Here is a 16705-nt window from a genome sequence, read left to right on the forward strand (position 1 = left end):
AAATCAGCATATGGACCTGATCCAGGCGATTCTCTGACAACAAGGCCCGTCAAACACATGTGTATGATGGAGAGTATAATCAAGTTGAATATCTGTCATGGATTATTTCTCCCAGCATTCCTAAACATTATATTTTGACTTTAACTCTTGTTTGTACTCAAGTGTCAAGGACGCTGCGCGATTATGATGCCGAAAACGTCTGTTCGATTAATTTCAATCAATCAATCAATATACTTTATTAATCCCCGAGTGGAAATTCTGTGTAATTTGACCATAAATCAAAAAGTAAGAGCTCAGACACACACGTGCATGTGTGTACTGAAGCATGTTTAATGATACATGCCCACAGCCCCATGCCTCACCTGTTATAATGCAGTGCAAATACGGCCAGAATAATTAACAGTCTAATATGGAAAGCTAACATTTGATCAATCCCAATTGCCCGTAGTGTGAGTCCAGTCAACAGTGCTGGAACAAACAAGAGCAAACCTTAACACAGGGAAAGGTCATAGGATCAATAATTCATTTAAGATGCTCCCTGGGATTGACTCTGCAGTCGCCTTGTAATCAGGAGGGGAGATTTATTTATCTTAACCAACTTTAAATCCACATTCCTACGGTAGAGAAAACATGTGCCACCTCGGTCGATTTTCAGTGCCCTCACAAGGCCACGAGATTTTCTGTTTTATTTACCCCCCCCCAGGGAGCTGGCAGGGGACAGCTCTTTAATAATACGTCAACTGTGGACTAAGCATCTATTAAGGAAACTTTGTGGAAGAAAAGAAAAGAAGAAAATCTAAAGATAAGGACAAATCCAAGGATAGAGGTGTATTTACAATGGGCAATACTAAGCAGTTTATGTTTGCAATGTACACCTCAGTGAAAACATGGACCAGAATTTTACCCTGATGTATTCTGTTGATTGAAATTCACACAGTATGGTGCAAGTGTGGATCTTTTTGAGCTCCGTATAATTTAATGTTTTCTGTGAGTCGGCTGAAGGAGCTATTTTATTAAACAAACCTCTTGTCATGATTTATGTATTCATTATAATTACATGTCTCTGGAATGGAACACACTTTGCAATATCTATCATTTAGTTGGCATGGCATTTCACATGTGCAGTGCTCACAGAACTGGATGTCTGATTTGCAGACAGAACCACCTCCTCTGATTTAAATAATGCAGTCGTGCTGAGTGGAGGCATCCAGAGGCTATGTTGGCTCAAACGCTACAAACCTGCCTGGTCTGAAAGATTTACTAAGTCGCCAGTCAAAGCCATGTCCAGGTGTGATGTGGAAACTAGATTTTCCAAAACGCAATACCTTGCAATAAAGATGCTTCCAATAAGTTTTTTTTTTTACTCCTCATTCCTGATGTGCAGTTAAGGGGTGAATTTGTATATTCCTACTTTGGGATCCTCTCAAGATTCCATGTTTCTCTACAAGACAGATGCAGGTTGAGTGAGTTTTCTGCTGTAACAGCTGTGCTTAATAAACAAATGGCTATAAAGGAGGCATTTCATAGGCAATTGCATCAAGGAAGCAGCAGTGTGGAGTTTTGCTTCAACATGTCACTCAAATCACTTTTCAGCTCGATATTATACCATATGGTTTTCAGTTTGGAGACTATTAACAAGTTTGACTGACAATCCAATCAGACTGTCAAAACAGAGAGATGGGACAAGACAATTAAAATGAATACAATTTTTTTGGCAAACATTATGATGACCTCAACGAAAACATTCGTTTTGTTTTGGAGGGATTTTACTCACTTCACATGTGTTGTTGATCCTCTTCACTCTGCATCATATGAATGCCTGCCTGTAGACAACTTTGTAATGGAGTGTAATGGCGCAACCAAACTTAGTCTGCCATTTGCCTGAATTTGTGCTTCTATTGATTTGGATTCCAAATGCAATTATCTTCCAAGGTAATTCATGACAGAGTAGCCTGCTCATTTGAATGGATGCAGAGTCACTTAGATGTCAGTTTGGAACAATGCAATGTCTCTTGGAAACAGTGAGGCCCGTTGGGTGCTCGACAAGCTTTCTACTTTGTCAGAGGAGGCAGGGATGAATGATTAGTGCCTTCCAGTTACTAGTTCCAAGAAGAGAGTTTAAAGCAATACTGTAAGTAAATGCCTGGCCTAGATATGTTTAGTAATGAGTTGGATCTCTATGATTAGTCAAATCCATCACAAATGGCTCTATTTGTATAATATTTGCTAAATACAAGCATTTTTTTATTCAGTGCGGGAAGCTTTTCCAGGGAAATCATGCTGCTGGCAGATGGAGCCTCAATAATACGACCAGACTGGTTATAGCACTTGCTTTGAGTTAACCTAATGTAGGCACAGCGAGTCCTTTGTCTGTCTGGGTTCTAGCTTGATGTGTAGCCGTGAAATGCTTATTTTCTTTCTTCTAAGCCACGCACCGTTCATAAATCTGAGAATTGTTTCTGATGCAGGACTTCAAGAAAGCTTCGCTTCCATGTAGGCTGCAAGTGGATTAATCCAGCTGAAGAGTAATTGCCCTTGCATTGTATTGACTCTATGCATGAGGGAATTCAAATCACTTTTAAGTTTCAGTTCTGTAGGATTGGAGCCAGTACTTGAGACAAGCTAAGGTGTTTATGTGAGTTCATTTAATTTGGAGTGAGACTGCAATGGTCCTATTAATGGATTAAAGGGCTGCTTGTAAATGTAATGATGTGAATCTGCTGACTGCCTTGGAAAACAGAGGGGGAAGTAAATAAACAGTAGTGTGTCCACTCTTAACAAATACTTGTAAAAGTATGCTTGAGCCAGTGGCTTATACAGCCACATTTAGTTTGCTTTGAAATAGACCATATTTACATGTTACCACAACACCTACACACAACGCCTCCTTCAACTGGATTATGTTGCAAATATATGTCATGTCAGTCACATGGCATAGTTGTTTTTGATTTTAATAGCCGGTACTAAATTCGACACAACGAAAGACAAAAGCAACAGCAGAAAAAAAAGGTGTATGGAAAAGCCTGAATTTCTAACCAAAGGCTGAAAAATCATAGAGACAAGAAATGCTGAATTGAGTCAACAGACCAAAAGTAGGGTGGGGTTATTTGGTTGAGCTGTATTGGTGTCTTATACATGATGCAGTTTTCAAAGGCTGTAAATGATTTCTGTTTTTTATCTAAATATTGTACATTTTGTTGTGTGAGGCTTTAATTGCTAAGGAATGGGTTTTTGATGAGAGAAGGGGCCATCTTTACAGAGAATGTATAGTACACCAAACTAAAACCAAAACCATCACACGCCGTTAGAAACAGATGTTTGGATAACTAACACAACAATTCCATTTTACAACAGTAGTGCCTCCCTAGAGTTTGTGAATGCGGCCTCTTAGTTTCCTAAAAAAAAAAAAAAAAAAAAAATCCCACTGGGAACGTCTGAGCAAATCATGTTCATGTAGTTGTAAAATAATCCCATGTAAATCTCACAAATTCGCTCATTCATTCTCACTGACAGACAATAGTGCAACATACACACAAACTCAAACATCATTTTTATTCTCCAAATATACAGAGCAAAAGCATCATAGATTCACAGACCAGTACAGTTAAAATACAACCATTTTTCTTTTTTTTTTCTTAGATACAGAGAGCCACTGCCTGAAAATAGTGGTTTACCCGGTAGAATTTACATACTGTCTTTTTATTACAATTATGTTTATGGTTCACTATTTATACAAACTCTTGAAATGACCGGTTAAGTTAAGTACTCTTTTAGACCTGGCACATGTAGTATTTGCAAACTAGTTTGCATTATTTGGAGTACAGAACAATTCAACCAATCACGGAGAAGCGTACTCATTTGACTTTCAAATGCTTTTCTGTGATTCTTTCAATTTTCTGTGACTGATCATACACTGTATGCTGCAAACCAAACCACACTGATTCCTGCTGTGCCCGCAGGCTAGAGCAAACTCTGAGGATTATTTGCAAATACAATTTAGTCCAGGCTCTTTTTCCTTAAAGGTGTATGTTATTTAAGAACAATTGATTGGTAGAAAAGAAAGGAAGTGAGAGAGAAAGAGAGTGATAGAAAGCATTTACACAGTAAAGGAAGGGTTATTATGATCAGTTCATTGTCTCGAATGGCGCCTTCTCTAATGTGGACGGTAACACCTACCACACAGTGAGGGAGACTTCAAATAGCCTCATGTTAACCACCCGTTGCAGGCATAGGCAAGATTTTGGCAGTACTAATGTCCAGCTTTTCTTTATCCATTTTTTTCCCAGTTTATTCAGACCAAGCAGAATGTTTTGTGCAGTAAACAAATATAATATAGCCAGTGGGCAGAGGGGCCATTACAAACACCTACCAACCAGTCTTCACACTGCTCATAACCTCTGTCTCTCGCCTTAGAAATGTCCAGTGCACTACAGGCTAGTCTTTAGCATCTCTAAATAATAGACCACACTGCACCCTCCGCTCTGAAAGGGTTGCTTTGTTTTATTAGGGAAAGGGCAGCAACCCCTTGTAATTGTTCTGGGTCTTTGTGTTTATTCATCTGTTATGCCCTGGCATCTGTGCGGTGCTTGTAGCCAGGCAAACAGGCGCTGCCAGCACCAGCCGGAGAGGCGTACGCAGGTGAGCGGGGGCAGACTTTGTCCCCACATGGGCTTTGATTCCCAAAGACTGACGTGGCACTTGCATCCTGTGGTACATTCATGCCCACTGTAGCTGCTGCCACGGGGGGTGGGGGGGGTGGGACAGAAGGCTGGTCTATCAAATATTTATCTGTTTGCTCTGCAGTGTGCATATTTTCTGGACTGGGAAAATGCATTATGTTTGGATCAGTGAGGGAGCTGCATCAGATAAGTAAAACTGGACCCTTTGGACAGGAACGCAAATTTGTTTTGTTTTGGAGAGAGGCATGCTGAATGTCTGAATTAGATAAGTTTTGAATGGTGAACATGTTTGAATTTGGAAGTGCGGACGTAAAATCGTGTGTAATATGTGCAAATAATGATAGAAATGAAAACTGCATCTTGTCCCATGCAAACTAGATCACACTGTATTTGACTACTGCTGATATCAAGATTTTCATCCTGTACTCATAAATGCTGACAGAAATAAAAAAAAAAAGTGGCACAGACATACTTGACAGTCATCATGGTGCCAAATGCAATATATTGCTGGGCATCTGGGCATCTCTCAGAAGGGCTGAAGGTATAATAACCTCTTACTGCATCTCACTTCAAAGCTGTCCCAGCTAAGCTCAGTTTCTCATCCTATAGCCTCCTGTGTGCTCGGTGTACACAGCCTGAGCTTCCCCGTGAGATCTGGGGGAAGAGAAACTGCTCGCACAAGCCTTTCATGTAATTTGTGAGAAACAAGTAAGGTTGATGAAATTTTTGGAAAGGAAACAAAGAGAAAATGATTGTCTGTTGTGCAGTTTTGATGCCATGTGGATTTGTTGAGCTCTAATATAATGAAATCTGACTGAGAAAGAAAGAAAAGCCAGGAAAAATTATATACAGAGAAAGACAGCATTAGAGATTTATATACAGTCTGCTAAGTGCCAAGCTGGATTATCAGCGTTGAAACAGAGCTTTTTGTCTTAAGCTGTACAATGGGCGCCAATCCATTTGTAAAATTAGAGTCCAAACCACTGCCACTCAAGTGGAAAACCCCATTCAAATGCTTTGAATATAATCATATGTAAAGTGCTTACAACAACAACAACTTGCTTTTGTTGGTGCTGTGCTGTGGTTTTTTTTCATGGGCTGAGAGACAGATTTCACAGTTTCATTCTCACTTCGGCCCAATTGAAGTGCTTCACTACCGACGATACTCAAAAACGTCCAAATCAGGCAAATGATATTGTGACCTAGTATAGTTTCTGATTGATTTGACCAAACTACAAGTGATATTAACATCGTGAGTCAGTATTTTCGGTACTGTTTCGCAACAATCTGCGGTTATTTTCCAGGCACTCCTCTTCACCCTTCAAAGAACTGATCAAATAACAAACAGACTGATTCTGTAAAGCATGGCTGGAACAGACCTTGAAAGCCAACAGACGTACGAGGCTTTGAAGCATATGAGGTTACATAAATGATCTTTGTTTACTGTAAAGGGTTGCCCTTCAACCAATAAAAGCCCACTTTAACACAGGATAATGAGACAGTAATGGGTTCTGATCACAAACTTTGCTGGATTTACATCTTATTTAGAGTGTGTGGTAGCATGTCAGAATAAAGATACAATGTCTATGTGCAGTTACTTTACGGTATCTGCACTATGCACACATCTGTATTAGGATTCCCAGTGTCCGGTACTGCAAAAGGTCATTACTTTGTGTTCTGCCACAAAACGTGCACAATGCATGACTACGACACTCTAGACAATAGGCTCACTCAAAAGTATGAGTTGTTTGTGTAGCTGCAGGTTAAATCACTACTCTCTGTCTCTACTCTCAACTAAAACAAATACAGTGTCAGTGATTAAACAAATCCAATTTCATATATGTCACATACAGTGCAGAACGGAACAAAACAAAATGATGCACTTGAAAAAGAGTCAGTGTGCCACCATCAGCTCCACAGCAGCCGAAATGAACAGCAGACAGCAAAATAAAACACATCTTCTAAATTTGCTTTTCACGTCCCTTGATGACCGGCACGATCACAGGTAGGTATGCAGTCAGGGTGCTCCGGCGTCAACAATGATATTGACGATAGCAATGGGAAAACCACGCGATAAGAAGCTCAGCGAAAATATAATTTTACATTTCATTGAACAGGTACCCTCAAGTATATGGCTGATGGCTGATTAGCAGGAGAAACTTACAAGTACAACTCAGGTTGCGGTTTGTGGGCTTTCCTGCTGCGTGTGTTGGGGCTGAATTTGGTGTGGTAACACCATGGAGGATCCAGCTCCCCCATCAACAGAAGAGCTGATGGTGTACGCCTATCTCGCCTGTCAAGTTTGTATTGACACAGTTCAAACAGACCCTCAAGGCAAAGTAGATATGGACAAGAAGAGGTGCTCGTGTCTCATTTAGAGTCCTCCGTGAGGAAAAAACGGTCAGAAAATAGACGCTAAAAAAGAAATTACAGTCACATATGTACACTGATATTCTTTATCGCGGAGTGTCGCAGTAAAATAATGACTCAGGGATTTAAAATGAGATCTCAGCCCCTCTTTATGTGCCCAGCTCTGTGGCCCAGATACCGCTGCGGAGAGAAACAGCTGCTTTTTTAAACGTTCGAGACGTCTGTGGGCACATAGAGAAAGTTTTCTTCCACCTACACAGGAGACCAGTTTCAACAAGAAAGCTTAACATACAGTTTGAAGGGAAGCTGGGCGGAGGGAAGAGTTATCGCTTTAACAACTAAAAACCACATGCACATTCATTTTGTGCTTCAAACTACAAGAGAGCAGCAGGACACTGGCTTGCACTCATTATCGTGCCGTTCGTGCTGAATCTTATGAATGACAATCTTTAAAAGGCAAAGAATGGTCTTTGCCAGTGGGAGCTGATTGTTACACAAAGCCTTTGTGGCATTCGTGCCCTCTGCTGACAGTTTCACTGCAGAAACCAAGTATTGGATGTTCAAATTCCAAGCTTGTGTTGTCTCTGTGTTGGCAAATATCCTCTCTGTGGCACAATTCTGATTATGGGTTAAAAAAGGAGGCGGTTGATGGGTTAAGCATGAGGGAAACATAAGGCTTCTTGATCCACGTTTTGGGACACTGAGAAGTCTGAACAAGTCACACAGTGTGTTAAAGCCAACCAGCTCGTGCATTTCCAGGCGTCCAGAGGAAACAGTAACATTGTTACTTAAGGGGCTCCTGGGAGCTGATTCTGTCACAGTTTTACAATCCTGGCTGCTTGTTACGCTCCGTTCAAACACCCCTCCCTCCCTGGTGGTCAGACGTGGGTCTGCATGCGCTTCTGGAGCGGCCGGGTGAGGTCTGAGTTCTGTGACGAGGACTGGGAATAGTGGGAGGAGGAGGAGGCTGATGCCTTGCTGTCTTTGTCGAACTGCACGTAGCCATCCGGCTTACTGTAGCTGCTGACGCTGCTGTCACACTGCGTGTCGATAAAAGAGCTGGAGTCGCTGAGTGAGCCGCGCTGGAACTCCCGCTCGCACAGCTCGATGGAGCTGCTGCCCATGCCCAGCACGAAGCGCTGGCTGTAGTCATACAGACGGTTGGGCCCTGCTCCCAGTGTGGAGTAGATGTTGGTGAAGGACATGCCCGTGGGTACCCGCTGCTTGCCCAGGGTACCTGTGTTGGTTGGATTCCTCACCTCAGTAGACTGATTCCCAGCCATGGTAGGCGTGTGGTGCTCCTTAAAGGTATTGACACTGTAGTAGCCATTTGTAGGGTCCTATTTGACACACGGGACAGGAAGGTCATTATCACTATTATCATTATTGTGATTATGCTTGTGTTCTTTTCTAGGCTATACCTGAGAGCAAATTAAGATAGGGGCGGAAGAGGGCAAACGGAAAAAGAAAACCATCAGCTTGTTTATATGCATTTACATGTATTCCTCTCAAAGCTTAACAGAAGCCAAGGTCATTCTAGCTGTAATTACTATTCAAATTTCTGAATAAATAAGCGAACAGGCTGCCGTGTACTTCATGAGAAAAACAGTGCTAGGATTTAGTCAGCCCCCATGCTAACCTTAAAATCATGTTCCTTGCTAATTAAACAGGCCTTGATGATTCATAGTTTGGCATTCAACGTGTCGCTGTAAAGTTCACTCACATACCAGCTTTAATTGGACCTAAACGGATTGTAGTGTCTGTGATTTCATGTATGCACTGAAATGGCTTCTGAGGCTACAGCTGTGCCCCTTGTTTGTCTGCTAGGCTGCAGGCACCGTGCTATTGCTGAGGGTCCAGTTAGGGCACGAGTGTGTGTGTGAGTGTGTGTGTGTGTGTGTGTGTGTTGTCTGAATGGATGAAAATGTCAAGCATAGTGAGCACGGTGACAAATCCCAAAAGAAGAATGCTCATAATGGGAAAATGAGAGGGACAACCTGAGAGGATCCTTTTTTTTTTAAGCTTATCATTATCAGACAGCAGACGAGGAGATAGTTTGCGTCTGGCCTTTATCTCTCGTTCAGCCCCCCCCCCCCCCTTGCTCTTGCTTCATGCGCACTGTCATTAGCTCGGATCAAAAACCCCCGGCCCCAGAGGGAGCAGGTAAGCAGGCAAACACAAACAGGGACACACTTCAGGGACCGATTGTCAACATTGGTTTGGACGGGAGGAGAAGCAGTGGTCAGAATTTGTCTCGGGACAAGATAAATGGACTGTGTAAATAGATTGAAGAAGATTACCTGCAGGTCCCAGTGACTTATATGACAGATAAGAATTCATTGGGAACAGAATGTTGCTTTAACGAACGTGTCGAAAAAGATGAATATATTCCAAACTGAATAACAGCATGTAGAATAATTAAGAGAGGTTAGTAATTCTGCTCTGACAGCAAAACCAGCATGCTTTATAAATACCCAGCCCTTCTCCGAGTCCGACACATTCTTTAAAACAGCCCGATCCCATCTATATGGTATAAGTAACACCTTAAGTACCTTAAATAACAGCTTAAGGGCCATCCAGATTCTGATTTCTTGAATCCCCTTTGATGAGAGACTAATTAATTAAAATCAGATCTCTAACAGGAGTCATTTTGCCTCTGGACTTATCCTTGGAAAATCATGTGTAGCAGGAGAGGGATTAATGCGTTTTAGCTATTTCGGTCTCGAAGACCACCCTCTGCCCCAAAGTCATTCTCTCTCCCTCTTACCACTTCTTACTCTCATTCTCCCACATTCATGCCTTCCTGCTGTCACCGTTCATAAGTCGTACCTTAATGTGCGGATACTCCTTCTCTTCCTCTTGTAACACCTCCAGCTGCTTCAAAACAGATTCCTGCTGGAACTCTCCTCGTTCAACCTGCATAGAAATCAAGGAAAGTGTACTAAGTGTGCAGTTTCCCAAACTCTTTCACTCAGAGTAAAAAGACATTTTGCGACGGAATAATTTTGCTTTTATCACCTCTTCCTATTTATTATCAGTCGATATGTTTCACCTTCACTCAGGGCTGGCAGGGAGCATTAATAATGTATCTGTGGATATCTTTTATTTATCTTAACAAAATGCAGATTTGTAAGGTAGTTAAGCTCATTTCCCTGCACTTGCATCAAGTGCTGCCTGTATTAAGGATTTTTGAAAGAAAACGTAATCCAAAACCTCACACTGCAAATAGCCTTGCCCTGGAGCGAGCTGCATGAAAACCAAAACACTGGTACACTTCCAAAGAGGAAACAGTTCTTTGTGTGTCTAGAAGGCATGTAGATACGCAAGTACACCCACTGTAGGATTACCCAGTATACATCAGCATCTCCATAGTTACAATGTATTGGGGTCTGTTCTCCTCACAAGACTGGTGGCATATATGGATAAATATAGCCCCCGTGCCTTGAATACAGCACATATACAGTCTACATGCCTTTCTGTTGTTCCATTACTCAAAAAATAATGTATTCCACAGGAAATAGCATGTCAGTAGTAAAGTGTGGTCATTATGTAATCGTCACATTCAGAGGCAACATGCAAAAATACATCAAAAAGGTTGACATTTTATTTCTGAAAACAGTGAAAAGAAGTGGAAAGTAGTATGCTGTGACACTCACACTCACCATCAGTTGTTTCATGGAGGTGTGCTCTTCGTTCTCTCGCGCTGCATTGTGGTCTTTGTGCACAATCTCCACCCGTATGTCATTTTTCGCCGACACAACTCCTTTCAGATCTGGCAGAAACAGATGACACATATATCTCAATAATCCGGATAAACACCATTCTCTATTTGTTGACATTATGATTTTTCCCCCAGTGCAGTTTGCAGTATTACAGAATTTAGCAAAGATCCCCGGGTTTGGTCTGTGAGAGCTCCCCAATTTCCCGAAAACAATACAAAGCATTATTAATCATTTGTTTCCTGCCAACACAAGATTATCTTTTTCTGCATACATATGCAATCTCACACAGCCTTCCACGGTGGCTCATTCTGTTTGGGACAATGCTGATGATACTGTCATATAATAAAGTCTTACTTTCTGTCTTAATTTTGCTTGCAAGTTCTCTCTGGTGAGCACAGATGGAGACGGGCAGTGAGGGCATAACCAGGTGCGCTTCCTCTGTAGTATACAGACAATAGACATGCTGAAGGGACCAGTAGCACAAATTGGTTCTTGGATAGAGACAGCGGCTGACTGTCTCTAACCTGAGTCACTTGGTACATGGGTGGGAGGCAGTGAACATAGCGCAGGATGGAAATAGCCTCAAAAGCGAATGCAGCCAGACTGAGATTGCATGAAATGAGCCCTTATTACAATCTGGCTATCTCTGCACCACAAAAACATGTCCATCTCAACAAGTGATCTCATGTTGCATAAAATGTGACACTATGTTCCAGCTATTCATCTTGTGTCAGATATTTCTAAAAACAGCAGGCAATATCTTTTTTTTGTAGATGTTTCATATTTAACCCTTTGTCCTCCTCAAATTTACTCCCCTCTGGACACCTTCGTGGCAAAAATGTACACTCACAAAAAACTGCTATCAAATATAAAATATTTAATTAATATTTTCTGCTTTTTGTTTTCTTCAAACCTGCTCAAAACTACCAAACATTCATTTTCAGGATTTTAACCCTTTGATTATTCTAATTATTAATTATTTATTACAAAAAAAAAACACAAAAAATTTATTATTTTCCATATGATAAATAGTAGGGGGGTGGGGCTTTGGTGGTGATTAGAGTCTTGGATATGTCAAAGATTATCAACAAAATTGATTTGATTGCATTAGTATTTTTTATGTAGTGTCCCTCTGGACACCTTCGTGGCCAAAAATGCCTCATTGACTTCCATTAAAACCAATTTTTTTAATCTCACTGCCATTACAGTATCAAACCATGCATTCTGTAATGTCAGCATTTCATTTTGAAGAAAAGTAGTCATATTTGACATTTAAACTGTATTCTACCATATTCAACTGTTTTCCCATCGTAGGCCGACGCATGAAATTCTTTTTTTTGCCAGTTATATTATGGAGCTGTGTGACTACTACTGTACTGTACATCCCAAAGAATGAATGTTTGGTAGTTGATCCCCAAATCAAGAAAAAGTTGAGAAAAATGTACAAAAATGCCTGAGGAGGGCATAAGGGTTAAGAAACCTCACCACCAAATTTACTTAACCAGATTTTTTTTCCCTTGTTCGTTTATTGAAAACAATATCTACATTTGAATAGATGGACATTTTCTTGCGTGCTCGGGGGTGATACAGTACTTTGGCATGCATGCTTCAGTGGATGTAACAGGATGGAGGGGACGTACTTCTCTGGGAGCGGGTGCAGCAGAATGCTCCGATGGTGCCCATGAGGACAATGAGGGCCACAAAAGCTCCCACAGCAATGCCGATGATCACCGCCACCGGGAGAGATTCTGCGGAGAGCAAGAAAGAGAAATGTCCTACAATTACATACCACAATCATCTCAAATGTACATTACATTCAATAAAGGCTATACAACAGAGAGCACAATAGCATAGAGTCATAATGCATAGAGGCCACCTTTCTCTTTCACACATGCACATGTTCTTCTCACCTCTTCTTCTTCTCTGTCTCTGTGACAAACAGTAGCTAAGAGAAGATATATTATATTTTATCCCTCTAAGTGACTTTGACATTACTCCTCAGGCACAAGGCCATGCAATAAAAATACGTAGACACAATGCCACTGGAAGAAAATACTGTACTGTATATACAAAAATGAGAACAAATGACCAAACCTTTTATTATCAGCACGGGTAAACATTTTCCTACTAATATTGTCTCATTATCCTATTGTCTATTAACTTTTAATTTACACTCATTTGGGCTGATAGAAGAATTTCACAAGGGGTTTTATTTTCCTTGAGTCGACTGTGTGCATTAGTTTAGGCATAATCACGTTTGTGTGCTTCTGCGAGGATGTTACAGTGCATTTGCGACGATGAAGAGATTAAACCTGCATCTATATGCTTCCCCAATAGTAAAGGTCCTCATTAAAGCACACTTTAATGATCTGAGTTACAAGCCCCCGCATTTATGACCTTCTCGCATTTTAAACAAATGCAAAACAACCAAGTGTCCTCCCTACACCATTAAAGCCTATTTAATGTCTTCATTGATCAATGTCACTTTCACACAAGCAGCTTATAATTCATCATTTGCGATAAGTGGATAGAAAACACAAGTTCTCCTATGGTAGAGGGGACAAGGTCAGCAGAGGGAAAGTATTCAGTTTTAGAGCAAAAGAAACAGATAATGTTTCAAGTTGCTCTTTCACATACAGAAAGCATGAGGCACAGTGTGTTTTATATTCAGGGTGCAGTGTACGCTAAGGGTCTCCACTTCAAATTACCAGGGAGTTGCACTTCATATTAACCCAGAAAATTAATTTGTCAGGAATTTATCGGTGTCATCATCACCAGTACTGTACATCAAACGTTTCAGAATTTAGGCCATGCGATGCCACTTCATATTCCCATCTTGCAGTTCCAAATTGGTAAAATATCAATTTTGAACAACTTATTTCTGATACAATTTAAAAACCTCAAACCTCCAATGGCGTTCATATACATACAACTGCTGTATCAAAAATGTACCAAATAACACATTAAAATCAATGTGTTTCTTGATTATACACAACTAAAATGTAAAATGTAAATGTAAAATGTGCTTTCATTTGTTATTGTGTATTAACATTATAAATAAATATGAAATCCCACCACATACATTTGTGTAAGTATGTCGATTCACACCCAATCACGCACAGTCATAAGCTAACAGACGCAGGGCACGCTTGACCACAGTGATGCAACACAGACCACAAAAGCTTTGTCGCTACCATCTACTACTACGTAGAAAACCACAGTCACGTGATTTGAAGAAGAGGAAGGTGGAACCTGTCGAACCTTGGCTCCCACCTTGTTCCTTAAGGCGTATGATCTCAGTGTCTGAGCCAAAGCTGTTCCACGCGGTGCAGTTGTAGATGGTCTGGAAGTCAGCCGGGACGATGTTACTCATGGTCAGAGTGGAGATTACTCCTTCTTCGGTTGTGACGGTCTCTACGGTGTAGCGCCCGGACGTTCCCGACTCCAACACGGTTTCCTTCCACGACCAGGCCTGAGAAAGGACGGAGGGTAGAGAGATGTAAATTATATTAATTTTTTAACCATGAGTGGTGCTGCAGAGCGACGTTTTGATGTGATAAATGCTTCTTTTGTACAGCGCTCTACAAGTCAGCAAGCTTGCCCATTTGTTAAAGGCTAGCAAGCTATCTGACTATGACCATTGACCACACTGTTAAACACCACACTCTGACTTTGTTCAGTTGCTGCCACATGTTATGACAGTGAACTGGCGATCTGTAGTATTCAAGCCACCACACATCTGAGCTTCAGACAACTACCCAGCGCTGACCAGTGAATCCTCCTTTCAGTGAGTGCTCGAGTTCATTGGAAGGCAGTCATTATACTATGTCACCTCTATGCTCTTGGATGATTCTTGCGCTATGACAGGCAGCTTTATGTTGCTAACAGAGCACATCTCCATGAAGACGCTTGATGACCTTGAATAGACGAAGTGCTGAATACAGATAGTTTTTGTTCACTGGACACTTGCTGCTGGTCATTTCTGTTATATCTCTGGGCATTATACTGTATCTCCTCTCACCTCAGCGGCTGAATTGCTGTGCTTTTTGAATTTGACTACTATCAACCTCTTGTAGAGCTAAATGGGCCACAATGCATTTCTTTGATTACAGTAAAAAAAAAAAATGTAGAAAGTCTAAAAAAAAAGAACAATAACAGTTTTAAAGTCTTTTTTTTAAAATTCAGACTAATTCTTTGTGCATTTTGAATCCGCTATGTAATGTATACTTTCTCATTTATTTCAAATCAATTAACATTTTCTTTCTCCCTGATAGACAGCAACTCAAGAAGAATATCTTGAATAAGTGCGTTTTGAAATAATAGCAAAACAAAATGTCAAAAAACTGAGGAGGCTTGAAAGAGGAAGTGATGGGTTTGACACATGATGGACTAATGTGAAGTGGCATTGACACTTGCAGTGAGAAGCATAAGAAAACAATAGATATTTGCATATACTGGATTTATTTATTCAGCGCTATGATAATGTAACATGAGCCCTTTAGTGGCTTTTGTTCAAGACGTCTTAGTGCAGGTTGCATTTGTTTTGGATGACTGTGATAAGAATTGAATGATGATTTTTTTTTTTTTTTTGCTGATTTTAAACTAACAAATGAAGAAAATCATTATACTTATGATAGAGCTAGAAGATGAATTGGTACTCAGAGAATAGACAACACATTCAACTTCGAGCTTGCAGTAATGGACAAGTGGTTAAAAAGAATTGTGAAATGCAGCGTTACATTTGTTACAAATTGTACCTTTGTTCAAGTGTTTTCACTTTATTCAAAAGTAAAAGAATGCTGTTAATTGACTTCTAGGATACACACAAAGTGGAATGCTTTCTTTGCCTTGTCTTTTCTTATCGGGATTTACAAACGGAGGATGCACTTTGTTAGGTTTCATATTTGTCGTTTTTGTAGACATAAAGCGAAAGAAAAGCTTGACTGATACTTAATAATATGATTTGGAATGCAGGATAAACAAATAGAAGACCTCGCAGCCCAGCCTCCACAGGCACACCTCTCAAATAAACCTGATATTAATTATGTTGCTACTTAATGTGTGATATCAACATAAAAAAAAGAAAAAACACACACACATTAGATGACAAAGTATGGCAATTAACCACAAGCTCACAGAGTACCTGTTTACATAAAGTCTACAAAGTATAAACATCTTATTCGGATCAGTGCTGACAAGTATGTATTATACGAGGAATTTAGGGTTCAAACTATTTCATGCCCATCTTTCATATGAAAACAAATTAAGGAGCCGGCGCTTTAAAAATTCCTCAACTCATCTTGTCTGTGCCGTCCATGTCAGGCATTACATTTCAGACACAGATGTGGAAACGAGATCCAGAAGATGCCTATTTATGATGGTGGTTTTGGACGTGTCCTTCCAATAAACTAAAAAAAGCTGAGACAAAGATGAAATCAGAAAAGATGTACTCACGATGCGGTCTGGTGGAGGCGTACTTCGGATAAAACACTTGATTTGTCCCTTTTCTCCATGTAAAGCTTGCTGGGTCTGCGTACTGGAGATGGTCGGTGGCCCTGAAAAAGAACGATCATAAGAAAGTTTTGAGGATGAGTCACAGAAGTTGCACCATAAATTAATCACATAATAATGAAATTCATTTTCAGTTTCAGGTCATATGATTGGTCATATGAATTCTGCTCAATCGAATTTTTGTGGTCCATTATATTCTAATTGATCTCCTGTTCCAAGCAGTAACACCTGAAGTGTTCAGTAATTTGGGACTCCTGGGGAAGATTGTATTGCTGTGCGACGTGAACATGCCTCATCCCTCGGTACAATCTACCCAAGGACAGGCAAGGGCTGAGCGAAGGGCATAAGTGGGGGCCCAGACCTCATTCTGGATCAAGAAATTGTTGATTTATGGCTGGCTTGATTTCTCCCATGGAGATAAAC

The 16705-nt window shown here is 40.6% G+C and overlaps 1 protein-coding gene across 1 annotated transcript in view; it reads right to left on the minus strand.

Annotated features, from left to right (window-relative positions):
• Window positions 1–7927: 7927 nt before the first annotated feature.
• kirrel3b (kirre like nephrin family adhesion molecule 3b) overlaps window positions 7928–16705 on the minus strand; it is a 60096-nt gene continuing 51318 nt past the window's right edge. Inside the window, exons 9-15 of the mRNA XM_070829444.1 lie at window positions 16226–16326; window positions 14045–14243; window positions 12412–12519; window positions 11126–11209; window positions 10712–10821; window positions 9879–9965; window positions 7928–8389 (exon numbers count right to left, since the gene is read on the minus strand). Of these exons, the coding sequence (XP_070685545.1) occupies window positions 7928–8389; window positions 9879–9965; window positions 10712–10821; window positions 11126–11209; window positions 12412–12519; window positions 14045–14243; window positions 16226–16326 (1151 nt within the window). The remainder of the gene's footprint in view (window positions 8390–9878; window positions 9966–10711; window positions 10822–11125; window positions 11210–12411; window positions 12520–14044; window positions 14244–16225; window positions 16327–16705) is intronic.

The sequence above is a fragment of the Pempheris klunzingeri genome, chromosome 4, assembly GCF_042242105.1.
Source record: "Pempheris klunzingeri isolate RE-2024b chromosome 4, fPemKlu1.hap1, whole genome shotgun sequence".
Classification (NCBI taxonomy): domain Eukaryota; kingdom Metazoa; phylum Chordata; class Actinopteri; order Acropomatiformes; family Pempheridae; genus Pempheris; species Pempheris klunzingeri.